Genomic DNA, 15414 nt, shown 5'->3' with positions numbered 1-15414 from the left:
TAACAAAATTAAAACCAACTTAGGCTGAAAATGTTGATAAAAATCTTAAAAATGCCTGAAATCGTGTGGTACCTTTGTATAAGGGCTATAGCAAATCCTGGACTTATGTCCATAATTTTTGGTGGGGAAGTTTCTGTACCTATGTTAACTCCAAATGTCAAGTTTCAGCCAATTCGGGTTGAAAATTAAGATACAATTCTTAAAATACCTGAAAACGGGTGATACCGCTATATGGAGGCTATACCAAAACCTTGACCTATGTCCAACATTTTTGGCGAGGAAGTTTCTGTAATGGGAACCCAAATGCCAAATTACAGCTAATTCGGCCTAAAAATGAAGATAGAATCCTTAAAATACTTTCATTCGGATGGTACCGCTATAAGAAAAAATGGATCCATATTGGATTTGGTTTCATATTCATGCAATGTCATCCAAATCTGAAAAGTGTCGATTAGTGGAAAATGGGTTACAAGATTTGAACTAAACGGACTCCAAGCAAGTTAAATAAAATACTGTAAACACGGAATGTAGGGAAAGCTTTACGCCTTTTCCTATATGTTTTTAACAAATTGGTTACATTATTTGTATACGCTTAATAGAATCAGAGATATTTGTCATTTGGGTCAATGGGTCTATGTTGTTTCCTTTTGCATGTTATATACAAATGCACAAATATAGTGGTGTGGTGTAGTGTATAAAAACAACCAATAATTTCAATTAAATTAATTCATCACATAATTTTATTCAGCTATAACAACTAACAATCACAGTCATTCCGAGTTTATCTAATAGGCGTAAGAGATAAGGGGAGATGCGAAGGAAGTTTTTACAACAGCTGGGCCAGCAACAACGGGAGCGGGGACGGCAGCCTTGACGACGGGAGCAGCGGCGTAGGCAGCTGGGGCGGCATAAGAGAAAGGAGCAGCAGCATAAGCAGCCTTAACTACTGGGGCAGCAGCGGCATAGGTGAAGGGAGCAGGGGCAACAGTCTTGACTACAGGGGCAGCAGCATAAGTGAAAGGAGCGGTAGCATAGGCAGCCTTGACAACGGGGGCAGCAGCGGCATAGGTGAAGGGAGCAGCAACGGCAGCCTTAACAACAGGAGCAGCAGCTACCAAAGGTTCACGACGGACAACAGCGTTGAAACCGTTGATGGGATCGGAAGTGTAGTCAACAATGCGTCTGTAACCGTCAGCATCATTCAAAGAGTATTGACCTTGAACGAAACCACCATCACGGGTTTCAACAGCGGTCTTGGAATCACCAGAGATGGCATCCTTAACATCATAGCCGTAAGAGTATTGGGGATGGGGATCGTATTCCTCGAATTTAGCTGGAAGAACACCGGCGCTGGCAACAGCTACGACAGCAGCGAAGAAAGCGATGAACTAGAAAAATTGAGAGATACGTCAATATTCATTATGCAAGGAAATTTGATAGATTTATATCCATTTTGTTGGTTAATTCTTACTTTGAATGCCATTTTAATAAGATTTAGGTTGGGTTGTTGTGAACTAAATACCAAAGGTAGATATGAACTGTGTCTTCAGTTGAGCACTATTTGCCTTTTATATGAAAATAAACGATCATTTTGCTAAAATAATAGACGCAACCAAAAACGAGTAATAATCGACGAACAAACTGTGACAAAGTTTTGTTGTTAAAGCAAGAAAGCAGTGCCGAGCCGAACGTTTATTGAATACTAAGGTTTCTAGTCTGTTATTATTAACGAAACGGACGGTATTAAATGGTTAATCATTTGATGAGCTCGGAGATCAATGTCAAAGTAAGCGTTTGTTTTCGGTTGCTATTTGTGGGAAATTGTTGTGGTTGGTTGCATAATGCGTTTTTCCGTTATGTTGTACATGGCTTTGAATATTTAGTTCGTCCAATTTTAAATAGGATTTATTAACATGGGTTCATATCAAGGATGTTTTTAAACCAATAGATGTGTACACCAGTGAATCCATGGGGGTAACCATCCAATTTTGGTGACGTTAGAATCATGTTCAGGGATAGGAACGTGCAAAAAACTTCTGTGGGTAAATATCAGATAGAAATAATAGAAATATGTATGTACATCACAGTGGTTTAAAAAAATCGATGTCGGTTTTTTGCGGCACACCCTAAAGTGCTTAGTTTTGTTAGATATTAAGATTGCCAAAGTTTGAGCACAATCGGAATATTAATATAAGGCAAAATTATAGGACCCCAATTGGAGCAATATCAAAATCTTAACCGATTTTCATAAATTTTTGTAGGATTTCTTCTAGCCTCAGCAATGAACTGGTAAAATTTTCTCATCGATTGGACAATAAATGTTGACTTTGGGGCAATTTCACGAACATTCACCTTTGGACCCATACAAATTACTGTAGAAACTTCTAGGCCCCAGTGGTACTTGTTAACATATTCCGATTGAGCTCAAAATTTGGCAATCTTAAAATCAAACAAAACTAAACACTTAGGGGTGCCGCATAAAAAAAACCGATTTCGATTGCGTTAAACCCAGTCTAATGTGCATATCTACTAAAGAAAATCCAGACAATGAAAGTAGAAAATTTCACTTTACAATGATGGCTGGCATAGGTGGTCAAACAACGGTGCATTTCATTTAACGAAGTGCAACTCTCTTTTTTATCATCGTTTAGTTAGCCTTAAATTATTTGGTATTAACAGCTAGGGTGGCCAATAATTTTCACAAAGGTTGTTTCCTTGCCTGACACTTCTTTTGGTACTAAACTGTTCGGAAAGGTTTTTTAATTTTAACTGAGGACCCTGCATCAATTAATCTCATCTTGCAAAGCCGAGTGACCTTTGTGGGAATACCAAATTTAGACATGGCTTGAAATACCTTTGAGTGTATGTGGCCGTCGAAGGCTGCTTTATAATCGACAAATAGATGGTAATGAGTGCCACCGTGGTGCAATGGTATGCACACTCACCTTGCACGCTGAAGGTCGTTGGTTCGAGTCCCCGGCCAGGCAACATCAACAAATTTTCAACGGTGCCAAAATATCCCTCTGTAATATTGGCGACATTGACCAAAAATCATGAAATTAAAAAATGTTGTGTTGCGTTGCATAAGGCTATTTTAGTTGATTTTATATGACATATTGACACAAAGTATATAATTTCAATAGAAAGAGTTTACAATATTTTAGATATAAGTTTGAAATTTGGAAGAGAGTATAATAAATTAGTCTTTGGATGTTTAGAATTGAGAATGAACCATGTCAGAACACGCCATCCAAAAGTTCGTATTTTGAAGTTTTTAAACAAATTCTCCAACAGAATTGACACAATAACTAAAAATCTTTCAAATGAATATTACCCATGTAGGTTTACGTTTTGGTGTATCCCAGAATTTTTAACCACAGTAGCTCTTATTTGGCATTTTCAATTCTTTTTCAAAGATTTTCAGTATTTCTTCCTTTTTAAACTACATATCCATATATCACACATTAACTTCAGTCTCATTAAAAAAGTTTTGTGTTATTTTTGCGTTATTAAGTTATCAATTGAACACAATTTTACCTCGAGGACTGAATCTGATTAGAAGATATATCCAAAACCCTATTAATGTTATTTGTATACCATTAATTAAAAGAATAACTGGAACCCGCGAGTGCAAATTAAACTTGTACAGGACATTTCTAATCTAACATGCCATAATTAAAGTCCATGCAAGCCAACTAAAAAATTCAGAAAATTGCATTTATGGTCAGTTCCAGTACTGCAAGAATCGACTCATTTTTAGTAAAAAAGCTGTAGATTCTTGCGGGTTCTGGAACAGGCATTTAGAAACGATAACATTTTTATCAGGAGCCGGGCGACACCAACTACGATTCATATACTCCGAATTCTACACGCAGTACTGTTTGAGACTACGAAACCCACATTCGGGCTCGGCAAAATTTTTGCTTAGTCCTGACAAACTAGGTTAAGTCGAAAAAACTCCATCTGATTTCCCAATGGTTGTTCCGCCTTATTTCTATCTTAATTGTACGATTAGATGTTTATGAACTCGATGACATTAAAAACTTTCCAAGGACTACGACCAAGGATTATGCACTTCTGTCGGCACCAACTTATGAAAATTCATAAATTTTGTTTTCTCGAAAACAATTAAAAAGTATCAGTCGGGTTTGCCGACATAGATATACTCTCAGCCTGTTTGAGTTGAGACTTTTATCTATAGACAGATCGAATACGGGCTTCATGACCAATATCTCTGTCCTAAAAATTGAGTAGTCAGGGAGTTTCAGAATTTCGTTGTCTTTTTAGGACGTATACACTCTCCGACAAAAATATCGAAACATTTGGGTATAAAACTTCACGATTGTGAGCGTTGCGAATGTTGTGGTCATAAATTTGGCTTCGGTAAGGGCGCAAAAGTTTTGCACTTTTGTAGAGAAGATACCTGCAAGAATGGTCCATTTTGGAAGTCATTCCTTTTGATAATTATCGTGTCAATCCGTTGATTTGATCATGGTAAGATTTAGAGCTTTTGAGCCATTATGTCAGGAAGCATCGACTTACCCACGAAAAAATAGAATATCGCTGTAAACAAGACCGAAAGGAGTAGCATTGGCCAAAATGTCCAATGGATTCTCGAACAACCCTTATACTGCACTTATTTTGAAATTTTGTGAGGGAAATATCCGAAGATGTTGTCCCATATAGACCCTCTTGGTACTTGATATACATATGTACGTCCGGAAGTAATTTTAGAATGTTCAAAGTTTCGGTGAAATCGGATATTGATATTTTGTATGGGAGGTACCTGAAGGAGAGAACCGATATAATCCATATTCGAACGTAATCAATGTTTCGAAGAAAGGTAGACTTGTGGAAAAAAAGGACTGGACCGATATGACTTAAAGTTCGGTTGATTCGTTCGAGAGTTATCATGCGCTCGAGCCAGACAGACGAAAGAACTGGGCTAAATCGACACCAAATTATTTGAAGCGGATTTTGTCGAAACATATGATAAGTCAAAGACCATTATTTCGATGAGGTACATTTTTATCGTTAGGCTAAATCCTAAAATTACAGCAGTTTTTAATACCATTTAACCAATGTTTGAGCATTAATTTTGTTTGCGGTTGTTTTCAGCTACAACTTTGTTTATGATAGGAAAAAATTCAAGTGGGTATGCTTCTTATAGCAGATATTAGCACTTTATGACGCACAACAATAAATGTTTCTCCATAAAATAAATAATAAAAAATTAAGACAGTAAAACAATTTTCTTATTGGTTTAAGAGATATGCCCCACGGAAAACACTTGATATATCGTACATTTTGTCCAGTAAACATGTCATTTCATGCACTTCCAATCCGCACAATACTAAACACGTATTTTTTTGAATACAGAATGAGTTTAAAGCCTCAAGGCCTTTATATTTATTATAGAATTCCTCGACCCTTTATTATTTGATAATGAAATTACATGAGAAAAATAAGTAATACAGATTTCACTGGATATTTTCTCCCCCAGTTGATTTCTAGAAAAAAATCCTACAAAAATTTATGAAAATCTGCTAAGATTTTAATATTGCTCCAATAGTATATTTGGCCAATTTGGCCACTATAATATTGTCTTATATTAATATTCCGATTGTGGTCAAAGTTTGACAATATTAAAATCTAACAAAACTAAGCACTTTAGGGGGTGCCGCAAAAAACCGACATCGATTTTTTTAACCACTCTAATGCACATACATATTTCTATTATTTCTATCTAATATTTATCCGCAGAAGTTTTTTGTCCGTTCCTATCCCTGAACATGATTCTACCGTCACCAAAATTGGATGGTTACCCCCATGGATTCACTGGCGTACACATCTCTTGGTTTAAAAACATCATTTATATGAACCCATGTTAATAAATCCTATTTGAAATCAAGTCAAATATTGGACGAACTAAATATTCTAAGCCATGTACAACATATGGGAAAAATGCATTATGCAACCAACCACAAAAATTCCCCACAAAATGCAACCTAAAACAAACGCTTACTTTGACATTGACCTCCGAGCTTATCAAATGATTAACCATTTAATACCGTCCGTTCCGTTAATAATAACAGACTAGATACCTTAATATTCAATAAACGTTCGGCTCGGCACTGCTTTCTTGCTTTAACAACAAAACGTTGTCACAGTTTGTTCGTCGATTATTACTCGTTTTTGGTTGCGTCTATTATTTTAGCAAAATGATCGTTTATTTTCATATAAAAGGCAAATAGTGGCCAACTGAAGACACAGTTCATATCTACCTCTGGTATTTAGATCACAACAACCCAACCTAAATCTTATTAAAATGGCATTCAAAGTAAGAATTAACCAACAAAATGTATATAAATCGAACAAATTTCCATTCATAATGAATATTAACACATCTCTCAATTTTTCTAGTTCATCGCTTTCTTCGCTGCTGTTGTAGCTGTTGCCAGCGCCGGTGTTGTTCCAGCTAAATTCGAGGAATACGATCCCCATCCCCAATACTCTTACGGTTATGATGTTAAGGATGCCATCTCTGGTGATTCCAAGACCGCTGTTGAAACCCGTGATGGTGGTTTCGTTCAAGGTCAATACTCTTTGAATGATGCTGATGGTTACAGACGCATTGTTGACTACACTTCCGATCCCATCAACGGTTTCAACGCTGTTGTCCGTCGTGAACCTTTGGTAGCTGCTGCTCCCGTTGTTAAGGCTGCCGTTGCTGCTCCCTTCACCTATGCCGCTGCTGCCCCAGTAGTTAAGGCTACTTATGCTGCTGCTCCTTTCACCTATGCCGCCCCAGCTGCTTATGCCGCTGCACCTGTAGTCAAGACTGTTGCCCCTGCTCCCTTCACCTATGCCGCTGCTGCCCCAGTAGTTAAGGCTGCCTATGCTGCTGCTCCTTTCACCTATGCCGCCCCAGCTACCTACGCTGCTGCCCCCGTCGTTAAAGCTGCTGTCCCCGCTCCCGTTGTTGCTGGCCCAGCTGTTGTAAAAACTTCCTTCGCATCTCCCCTTATCTCTTACGCTTATTAGATAAACTCGGAATGACTGTGATTGTTAGTTGTTATAGCTGAATAAAATTATGTGATGAATTAATTTAATTGAAATTATTGGTTGGTTTTTATTATTTCTGAAGGTAATTGATAAGCTGATACGTTTATATTTTATCCACTAATAATAACTAATAATGTTAAAAACGAATGAAGGATTTGCTGCATCTTCAGGTACCGTTTGCCATTTCGCTTCCACCATGACTCACCTTGGGTATACTAAGTTTGCTATTCCATTTATAACTCCTTAAATTAATAATTTTAGACCTTGCAACCTATATATATTCTTCATCAGCGTGCAATTCTGCATTGAGATAGTCATTTCCGTCCGAATGTTCCATTGAACTTTTGGTATTTAAAACATGCTACACATAGGTGCCCTTTTTTATTATTTATTAATTTTCTCGTTGGAGTTGAGCTGAATGATCTAAGATTTTTTTGCTAGTGACCGGTTTCGCTGTTAATTACGCAGCTCATTAGACATATCGGCTGTGGACTGTCCTTATTGTCCTTACTTACACCGAAGTTATTGTAATACTGTAACTTTAAATATTGTAATTAAGAGACCATGTTTTTACGCCCATATAACGCGACGCGTTACTTTAAGAAGTTTTAAAGGTACTAGTCCTATTCAGGGTTTCCGACTACGACTTCAGGCCAGTTTTTTTCACGACTCCGGCTCCGACTCCCAGGGTAAATTCTTATACCACTAAAAAAGAATAAACTGTAGACAAATGTTTGACTTGTTCCTATATTTGGGCCCATATAGACTAATCTGTTTGTTTTTCTTAACATATTCTTTAGAATGTTCATTAATACTCATCTACAGAACATAAATAAGAAGTAACATTCATATTTATATTATTTCTACCGAATCTTATATTGAAAAATAGCAGCAAAATACAACTTTGAAAGTTTGTGTCAGTTTTACCTTTTTCCCGAGTATATTCTGGAAAGAACTTTTCCCCGTGCGAAAATTTTTACGCCTTCAAAATATGTGAAAATTAAGCGCAATACAAATCAAAAAACTGCATGCCGTCAAAATTATAAGCATTTCATGACCATGTCTTAAAAAGGATGTAAGCCACAATTTTACAGTGCTTCTAGAGCCTTCATGATGACCCCCAGTTGAAAAGTCATTCGTGAAACTTACGAAACTATGAAACTTTTTTTGGTACATTTTTTCTTCATTTAAAGAGTATAATAATATAATTTTATAATTTTCTTTTGTTGAAAAATATATGCGAAGTTTTTTGCGATTTTGATGTCCATAGTCGAAGGTCACACTAGAGTGGTTTCATTGAAACTTTTAGGTATTTATAGATCGAGTAGCCCACTACAGCAACTTCATGATATCACTATACTGTGTAACTCGACCTGGGAACCCTTGTTTTCATGAAATTGTTTCAATGAAACGCTCTAGTGTGACCAAAGACTTACTAGATTTTTAGGAATCATCTTATAATAAAGATTTAATCTAATCTTATGTAAAAGCTCTTCAAAATATGATACCGGAATATCAGGTTGTAAAAAAATCATAATCATAATAACCATCTGTATTTCATTCATAGGATCTAACTTTACGAATTGTACCGAAATGCATAAACATACGGATTTTTTTTTTGAAAGGATCGGGTAAAACTGATAAAGGACAATGAAAACGTGACAATATCGATTTTTTCGAACCTATATAAAATTCTCGTAGGAACATTTTTGTAGAATTTTTTCATGTAGAAAACCCCGTCTTGTTATTTTTCAGTTCAAGAACAAAACGGAGGTGGAAGGAACTGAGCTATAAGGTCAAATTATTCTACAAAAGATTCCTCATTCTATTTAACAGAAAACATGAAATCTCAAAATGATGAAACAATATCGCCAAACAAAGCTATAAAGCATTTTTTCGGGCGTTCTTGGGAGCCAATTAAAAAATCATTACGTTATAACTCAGAAATATCAGCTATGGGATCCTTTGGGTTACTTAATTTTTCACCCCTAGACCTTGACCTCCAATGTTTTTCGACGGCATCCAACAGGTCCTTTAATAGGAGATAAGGATGATTTCTCACAAAAGACAAGATGAAAGAACCAGTAGACCTATGTGAGAAGACCAGTAGGTCTTGTAGGACTTATAAAGAAGACGTAAAATGTTCAATTATAATTCGATTGTTATAGAACTTTACTTTTGCTTGCAAAAATTAAAGAATCAATTGGACCAAAAAAATATTTTCCACATGAATTTTGTATTAAAATAGAGTTGAAAAAGTCTAGACTTGAAAGGATAGTGAATATCCTGTGAATCGTCCTCTAACTTCCGTTCGCTTATATGTATTCTTATAGATTTCTTTTCAAATAAATAATATTTTTTGGAATAATTTGGTGTGCCGAATTTAGTGTTATATTTCTATAATAAAGAAAAAAATTTTCACATAGTCGGAGTCGAGTTTTTTTTCGACTCCAACTCCAGAAAATTTGCTCGACTCCGACTATGAAACCCTGGTCCTACTTGTCCACTGACTTAGTTGTAATTTGGTATTTTGTGTTTCCAGAGGCTCAAAAATATTTCTACCTAAAATTGTTTATATAGGTCCACGTTTTGCTATAGAATAGTATCTCCCGGTTTTTTGGTATTTTGAAGGTTTTAACTATTTTATCCTACCAAAATGACGGAAAATTGGTATTACGTATTCTTTTTCGGTATTCCTCCGAAATGGCTGAAATTTGGTATTTAGTCTTCGTTGTGGGTATAAAACTTTCCCCCAGAACTTTTTCGGTACAAGTCCACGCCTTAATGTAGCCCCCATAGAACGGTATCTCCCGATTTTCGGTATTTTGAAGATAGTGGTCACAATAATCCATCGAAATGGCTGAAGTTTGGTAGTTAGTCTTCATTGGGGGAATTCAACTTCCCCCCTAAAATTTTCGGTATATGTCCGCCCCTTCATATAGCCCACATAAGACGGTACCTCCCGATTTTCGGTATTTTGAAGGTTGTGGCCACAATAACCCACCGTAATGGCTGAAATTTGGTAGTTAGTCTTTATTGGGGGAATTGAAATTTCCCCCCTAAAATTTTCGGTATATGTCCGCGCCTTCATATAGCCTACATAAGACGGCACCACCCGATTTTCGGTATTTTGAAGGTTGTGGCCACAATAACCCACCGAAATGGCTGAAATTTGTTATTTAGTTTTCCATGGGGTTATAAAAAATTCCAGAAGATAATTATCAGTATAGGTCCACGTCTTCCTATATACCCCATACCTCTTGATTTTGAAAGTTTTAGCTAATACAACCGCAATAAAGGAAATGTTGTATTTAGTCTTTTTTGATCTAAAAACTTTCCACCAGAAATTTTTCGGTATAGCTCGACGTTTTTAAAAAGCCCCCATAGAACGGTAATTGTTCCATTTTTCTTCAACACAACTCGTGGTGGAGGGTCCACATCGTCGAAATTGCAGTTATTACGTATAGGAAGGTACAACGAAGTCTTCTAAAGAATTTGTCTACTGTAGTGATTGTAACATGGTATTTCGGATACTCAAAGGGTACAAAATCGTAGAAAATAATCAATATAGCTGCATATTTTGGTATACTCCCAGTATGAAGGTACCTCCCGATTTATTTTTAAGTTGGTTTTTCTGATTTGGAATGCGTAGAAAACATCGATGTATTTCATTCGAGTTAAACCTTGTTTAAAAGCAAGTGAAATTCTGCAGTTAGCATATTCCACTTTTCCTAGGTTTAAGCCGTGAAGTGACGGCTAAAAACATTATGCTAACAGAAAATCCCAAGGAAACACATGTATACTTATATATTTTATCAATAAGTCACATATGCCGAGTTGATTCGCTGAGAAAATTCGCAAGCAGAGAACCAAACGCTCTAAACATGTTTCCTCTTTGGTAAATGCATCTCTGGGAGTATATCGTGCAATGTAATGTCAGGGTTATTGTACTTGACAAGGTCGTACGTTGATTGAAGCCATGAATGTAGTCCGTTATGTGACGTATTATACGATACAGATACACTTCCAAAATGTGTATTCACATTGTAACACGTACAAATTGAAAGTAACTGCTTAATTTGTTTGATGTTGAACTATGCACAGTGGGTAACGCAAAGAAGAAGAGCAGAAGTAATGGTTCTTATATTGAAACATAACATTTTTGAGTGCGGACTGACTACTCGGGCTAATACAAAACAAAGGATAGATTGATAACACTGTGTGTAATTTTCTGAGTCATAGCTTATTAACCATATTCTGACACCGCAGTGTGATAGAAGACAAAAAATAAGAAGATACGTGTCCAGGCATTTTTCCCTACACTTCAACTTTCGGGGTTATGGCCCCACAACGACCTAAGGCCTTGATGTCAAAAGGGATCATTTTGTCAGGAACATATCTTCTAAACCGCTAAGAATTTGGGTTTACTCGTAGAAGAAAAGCTGTAGCTCTCGTCTTAAAGAATAATAATTGTGAACACTCCATTCAACCTCACCTTCAATGTCAAAATCATCAAGGTCAAATTTAATTTTAATTTTTTTCTCGGATTCTGGTCTACAGATATCAAACCGATCAAAATTAAAGCAAACAACCAACTCGAAAAATGTACCTTAGATCTTAGTAAACACCTTTCTAGAACATACGAACTCTTCAGATACGGTTCTTAAAGCTGAAAACACATACAACGTTTGGGTAAAGTTTTGTGCCGTTTTGGCCGTTTTTACACTGGGAATGATGCCGAAAAATTCAAATTCATTTGAAATATATGCCGGCAAACACATCAACGCCGGACTTTGGTGTCGGCGTCGCCCTGTTGTTGATTTTTGTCAACGCCCAACGCAAAACTTAACTCAAACGTTGTATGTGTTTTCAGCTTAATGGTCAAAATAGCAAATCAAATGCGATTTTAATCCTCTTTTCTCGGTCCCTGCTCCATAGATACTAACCCGTTCAAAACTCAAGAAAACAATGGATCACAATAATGTAGCAAAGATATCAGCAAACAACTTTTTAGAACAAACGAAATGTCTATGACCAGGGGCCTAATTCTCGCATCCGTTATCGAGCGAGTTTTTGTTCGAAGACAAATTACGAACGATCGAAATTTTTGGATTCCCTTGTACGATCGAAATTATTTAAAAAAGTTATCGATACATACGGTTATCGAACGATGAAACATATGGTAAACACAAAATATTACAAACAAACAAGTTGTTGTGTGGCAAGTTTTTCGTAAAATGAAATGAAAACATGAAAATTGTATAAAATAATAGAAAATTGTGAAAAAATAAAAGTAATAGTGACCCGAAATAAATTCCACTATGTAAAAATATAAAAATCGAATTCTTGCGTTAGAAAATATATTTTTAATTTTTAAGAAACATTTAATTTCTGTCTAGATTTTTTACTCATTTTATTGGAAAAGTCTTTAGTACGTCATTTTGATTAGTTTTTTTGCAAAATGTTTCATTACAGTTCGTTTTGTGCCACAAAAATAACCATTTCGACAGCAGATTTGTGGCGGGCAAAAACTCGCAAGATTCCACTCGAAAGTGTATTCGACAACGGATGCCGTAATCCAAATACTGAAAATATCGATCGAAATAACTCGATCACGTATGCGAGAATTAGGCCCCTGTTCTTAAATGTGAAAATATCCAAAAACTTTAGAAAATATTCGATTTTTATACTTTTTCTCCGATTCCAGTCCACAGGTACCGAACCGCCCAAAAATTAAGGATACAGTCAACTACAAAAATGTACCTAAGATTTCAATAAACAACTTTCTAGAACATAAAAAGATTCTAGGAACGGAAAAAGTAATGCTTGACTCCGTCTAAAAAAATAACAAAAGATAGATTGATACATAACTATGTGGGGTGGGTTTTGGCTAAATAGTTTATAACATATCAAAATAATGGCCGCAGACCCACCTTTATACATAAATATTCTAGGTCAATGTTATGATGTCCGTCCATCTGTTGAAATCAAGATACTGCTCCCTATTTATAAGATATTGATTTATAATTTGGTACAGAAGTATCTATTACTCATAGGATATTAGGTATCGAAAATGGGTTATATCGATCCACGCTTTGATATAGCTCCCATAGAATGGTACCTCCCGATTTCGGTATTTTTATCCCAGTTTGGTTTTTATTCTTCGTTAGGACTACAGAATTTTTCTCTCCAGGTCAATGTCCCATTGAACGGTACCACCGAAACGGCTGAAATTTGGTATTTAGTGCATGCTGGATGTACAAAACTTTCCCAAGAAAAAAATTTTGGTATATGTCACCGTTTTGATATAGCCCCCATAGTACGGTAACTCAGATTTTCGATATTTTCATGGAAATTTGGTCTTAGCTAGGAGTATAAAATATTTCTAAAGAGAATTGTCGGTATATATCAACGATTTAATAGAAACCCCATGGGAATTTTAAATGTTATGAGAAGAAAACATAAGCGTAGTGTTGGCGACATTTCCTGAGTATTTCAGTCATGTAAAACTCGACTCGCCGATAAAAACGAGTTCCCATATCATTGAACTAATACAAATCGGGAAGCAATCATTGATATGAGAAAAAATATTGAAATGCGTTAAGATATGTATGTATTAGAAAAAACACTTTTTTGCATCCAAAGAAAATCAACACAAAAATGTTTATTTAAATTTAAAAAGAAACGACTACTACATAACTGCCATAACAACATGTTTTCAGTGAAACCACTGTGCCGCAACGCACAATGCTCGAAATATTTGTGTTAAATTACCAAAAAAAGTGCCTATGTTAGTATTCAATTAACGTTCAGAATAAATGTTTTCTCAATATTAGCACTGAATGTTGTTATTGTTTTTGTTTTTTGTTTCTACACATTCATGGTAACGTCTTTGGTTGCCAGTTTAGTTAGTTGTAGGGAGGAATATCAAGTTTGTTTTCATATAAAAGACAATGCGTGCTTGACAAACAACACAGTTCAAGTCCACTTTTGGCATTTAGAGCATACCAAAACAAACCTCCCTAAACTTTATTAAAATGGCATTCAAAGTAAGGATCATTGATTAAGAACAAGTGGATATTACTTTACGAAATTCCTTGGATATTGGATATTAATTGCAGCATTTTCTTTTTCTGTTTTAAGTTCGTCACTTTGTTCGCTGCTCTCGTAGCTGTTGCCAGCGCCGGTGTTGTTCCAGCTGCTCCTTTGGCCGCTGTTGTTAAGGCCGAAGAATACGATCCCCATCCCCAATACTCTTACGGTTATGATGTTAAGGATGCCATCACTGGTGATTCCAAGACCGCTGTTGAAACTCGTGACGGTGGTTTCGTTCAAGGTCAATACTCTTTGAATGATGCTGATGGTTACAGACGCATTGTTGACTACACCTCCGACCCCATCAACGGTTTCAACGCTGTTGTCCGTCGTGAACCTTTGGTAGCTGCTGTTGCCGCTGCTCCCGTTGTTAAGGCTGCCGTTGCTGCTCCCGTCGTTGCCGCCCCTGCCCCAGTTGTCAAGGCTGCCGTTGCTGCTCCCTTCACTTATGCCGCCGCTGCCCCAGTTGTCAAAGCTGCCTACGCCACCGCTCCCTTCACCTATGCCGCCCCAGCTGCCTATGCTGCTGCTCCAGTAGTCAAGACTGTTGCCCCCGCCCACTTCGGCTATGCTGCCCCAGCTGCTTATGCCGCTGCCCCCGTCGTTAAGGCTGTTGCTGGTCCAGCTGTCGTTAAAACTACCTTCGCATCTCCCCTTATCTCTTATGCTTATTAGATAAAATCGGACTGATTGTGATTGTTAGTTGTTATAGCTGAATAAAGAAATGTGATGAATTATTTTTAATTGAAATTGTTGTAATTGCGTTTTTATTTTGGGGATTTTTTTTACTTATTGGCATAATTATTTGCGATCAGCTTCCGCCTGTGGTAATCACTCTACCATCCACACAGATTGAGATAGGACTCGAACATTTTGTACAGCTGCGTTTGGGAATAACCTCCATATAACGGCACCGCTCAACTTCAGCCATTTTAAAGTTTTTATTGAAGTTTTCGGTTTTAAACCAAATTTTATTAAAAGTAAAATTAAATTTTTACAATATTCGAAGAGCTAAATATGTATTGTAAATATAGTTTTAGATTCAATTACAACAATTGTTTTTGTCACATCCAACAATAGTTCTTGTCAACTGGACAATATTATTCTTTTTTCTTCAACAATCTTATTCTCGTCGCTTGGTATTCGATGCCGTGGTGAAAAAACAATTTTGTTGAGTTTTGTTTGTATTATAGAACGAATTTATCTCTGTTTTTTTCTTGTATGTACACCATGAGAATCTTGTTTTTATTTGTT

The 15414-nt window shown here is 36.4% G+C and overlaps 3 protein-coding genes across 3 annotated transcripts; 2 read left to right on the top strand and 1 right to left on the bottom strand.

Moving 5' to 3' along the window:
- Window positions 1–711: 711 nt before the first annotated feature.
- Window positions 712–1595, bottom strand: LOC141388832 (cuticle protein-like). Its single transcript, XM_073959252.1, has 2 exons — window positions 1472–1595; window positions 712–1388 (listed from the first exon to the last, which is right to left on the bottom strand). Exons 1-2 carry the CDS (start codon window positions 1481–1483, stop codon window positions 786–788), a joined length of 615 nt encoding a protein of 204 aa, XP_073815353.1. The 5' UTR covers window positions 1484–1595; the 3' UTR covers window positions 712–785.
- A 4689-nt stretch (window positions 1596–6284) lies between these two features.
- Window positions 6285–7101, top strand: LOC141388831 (cuticle protein-like). Its single transcript, XM_073959251.1, has 2 exons — window positions 6285–6340; window positions 6424–7101. Exons 1-2 carry the CDS (start codon window positions 6329–6331, stop codon window positions 7042–7044), a joined length of 633 nt encoding a protein of 210 aa, XP_073815352.1. The 5' UTR covers window positions 6285–6328; the 3' UTR covers window positions 7045–7101.
- A 7001-nt stretch (window positions 7102–14102) lies between these two features.
- LOC141389830 (uncharacterized) lies at window positions 14103–14835 on the top strand. The gene is made up of 2 exons (XM_073961998.1): window positions 14103–14114; window positions 14209–14835. The coding sequence occupies exons 1-2, from the start codon at window positions 14103–14105 to the stop codon at window positions 14833–14835; spliced, it is 639 nt and encodes a 212-aa protein (XP_073818099.1).
- Window positions 14836–15414: the final 579 nt, after the last annotated feature.

Source organism: Musca autumnalis, unplaced genomic scaffold, assembly GCF_047663935.1.
Source record: "Musca autumnalis isolate F117 unplaced genomic scaffold, ASM4766393v1 scaffold_1, whole genome shotgun sequence".
Lineage (NCBI taxonomy): Eukaryota > Metazoa > Arthropoda > Insecta > Diptera > Muscidae > Musca > Musca autumnalis.
The sequence above is the reverse complement of the archived record's forward strand: the minus strand, read 5'-3'. Positions and strand labels throughout refer to the sequence as shown.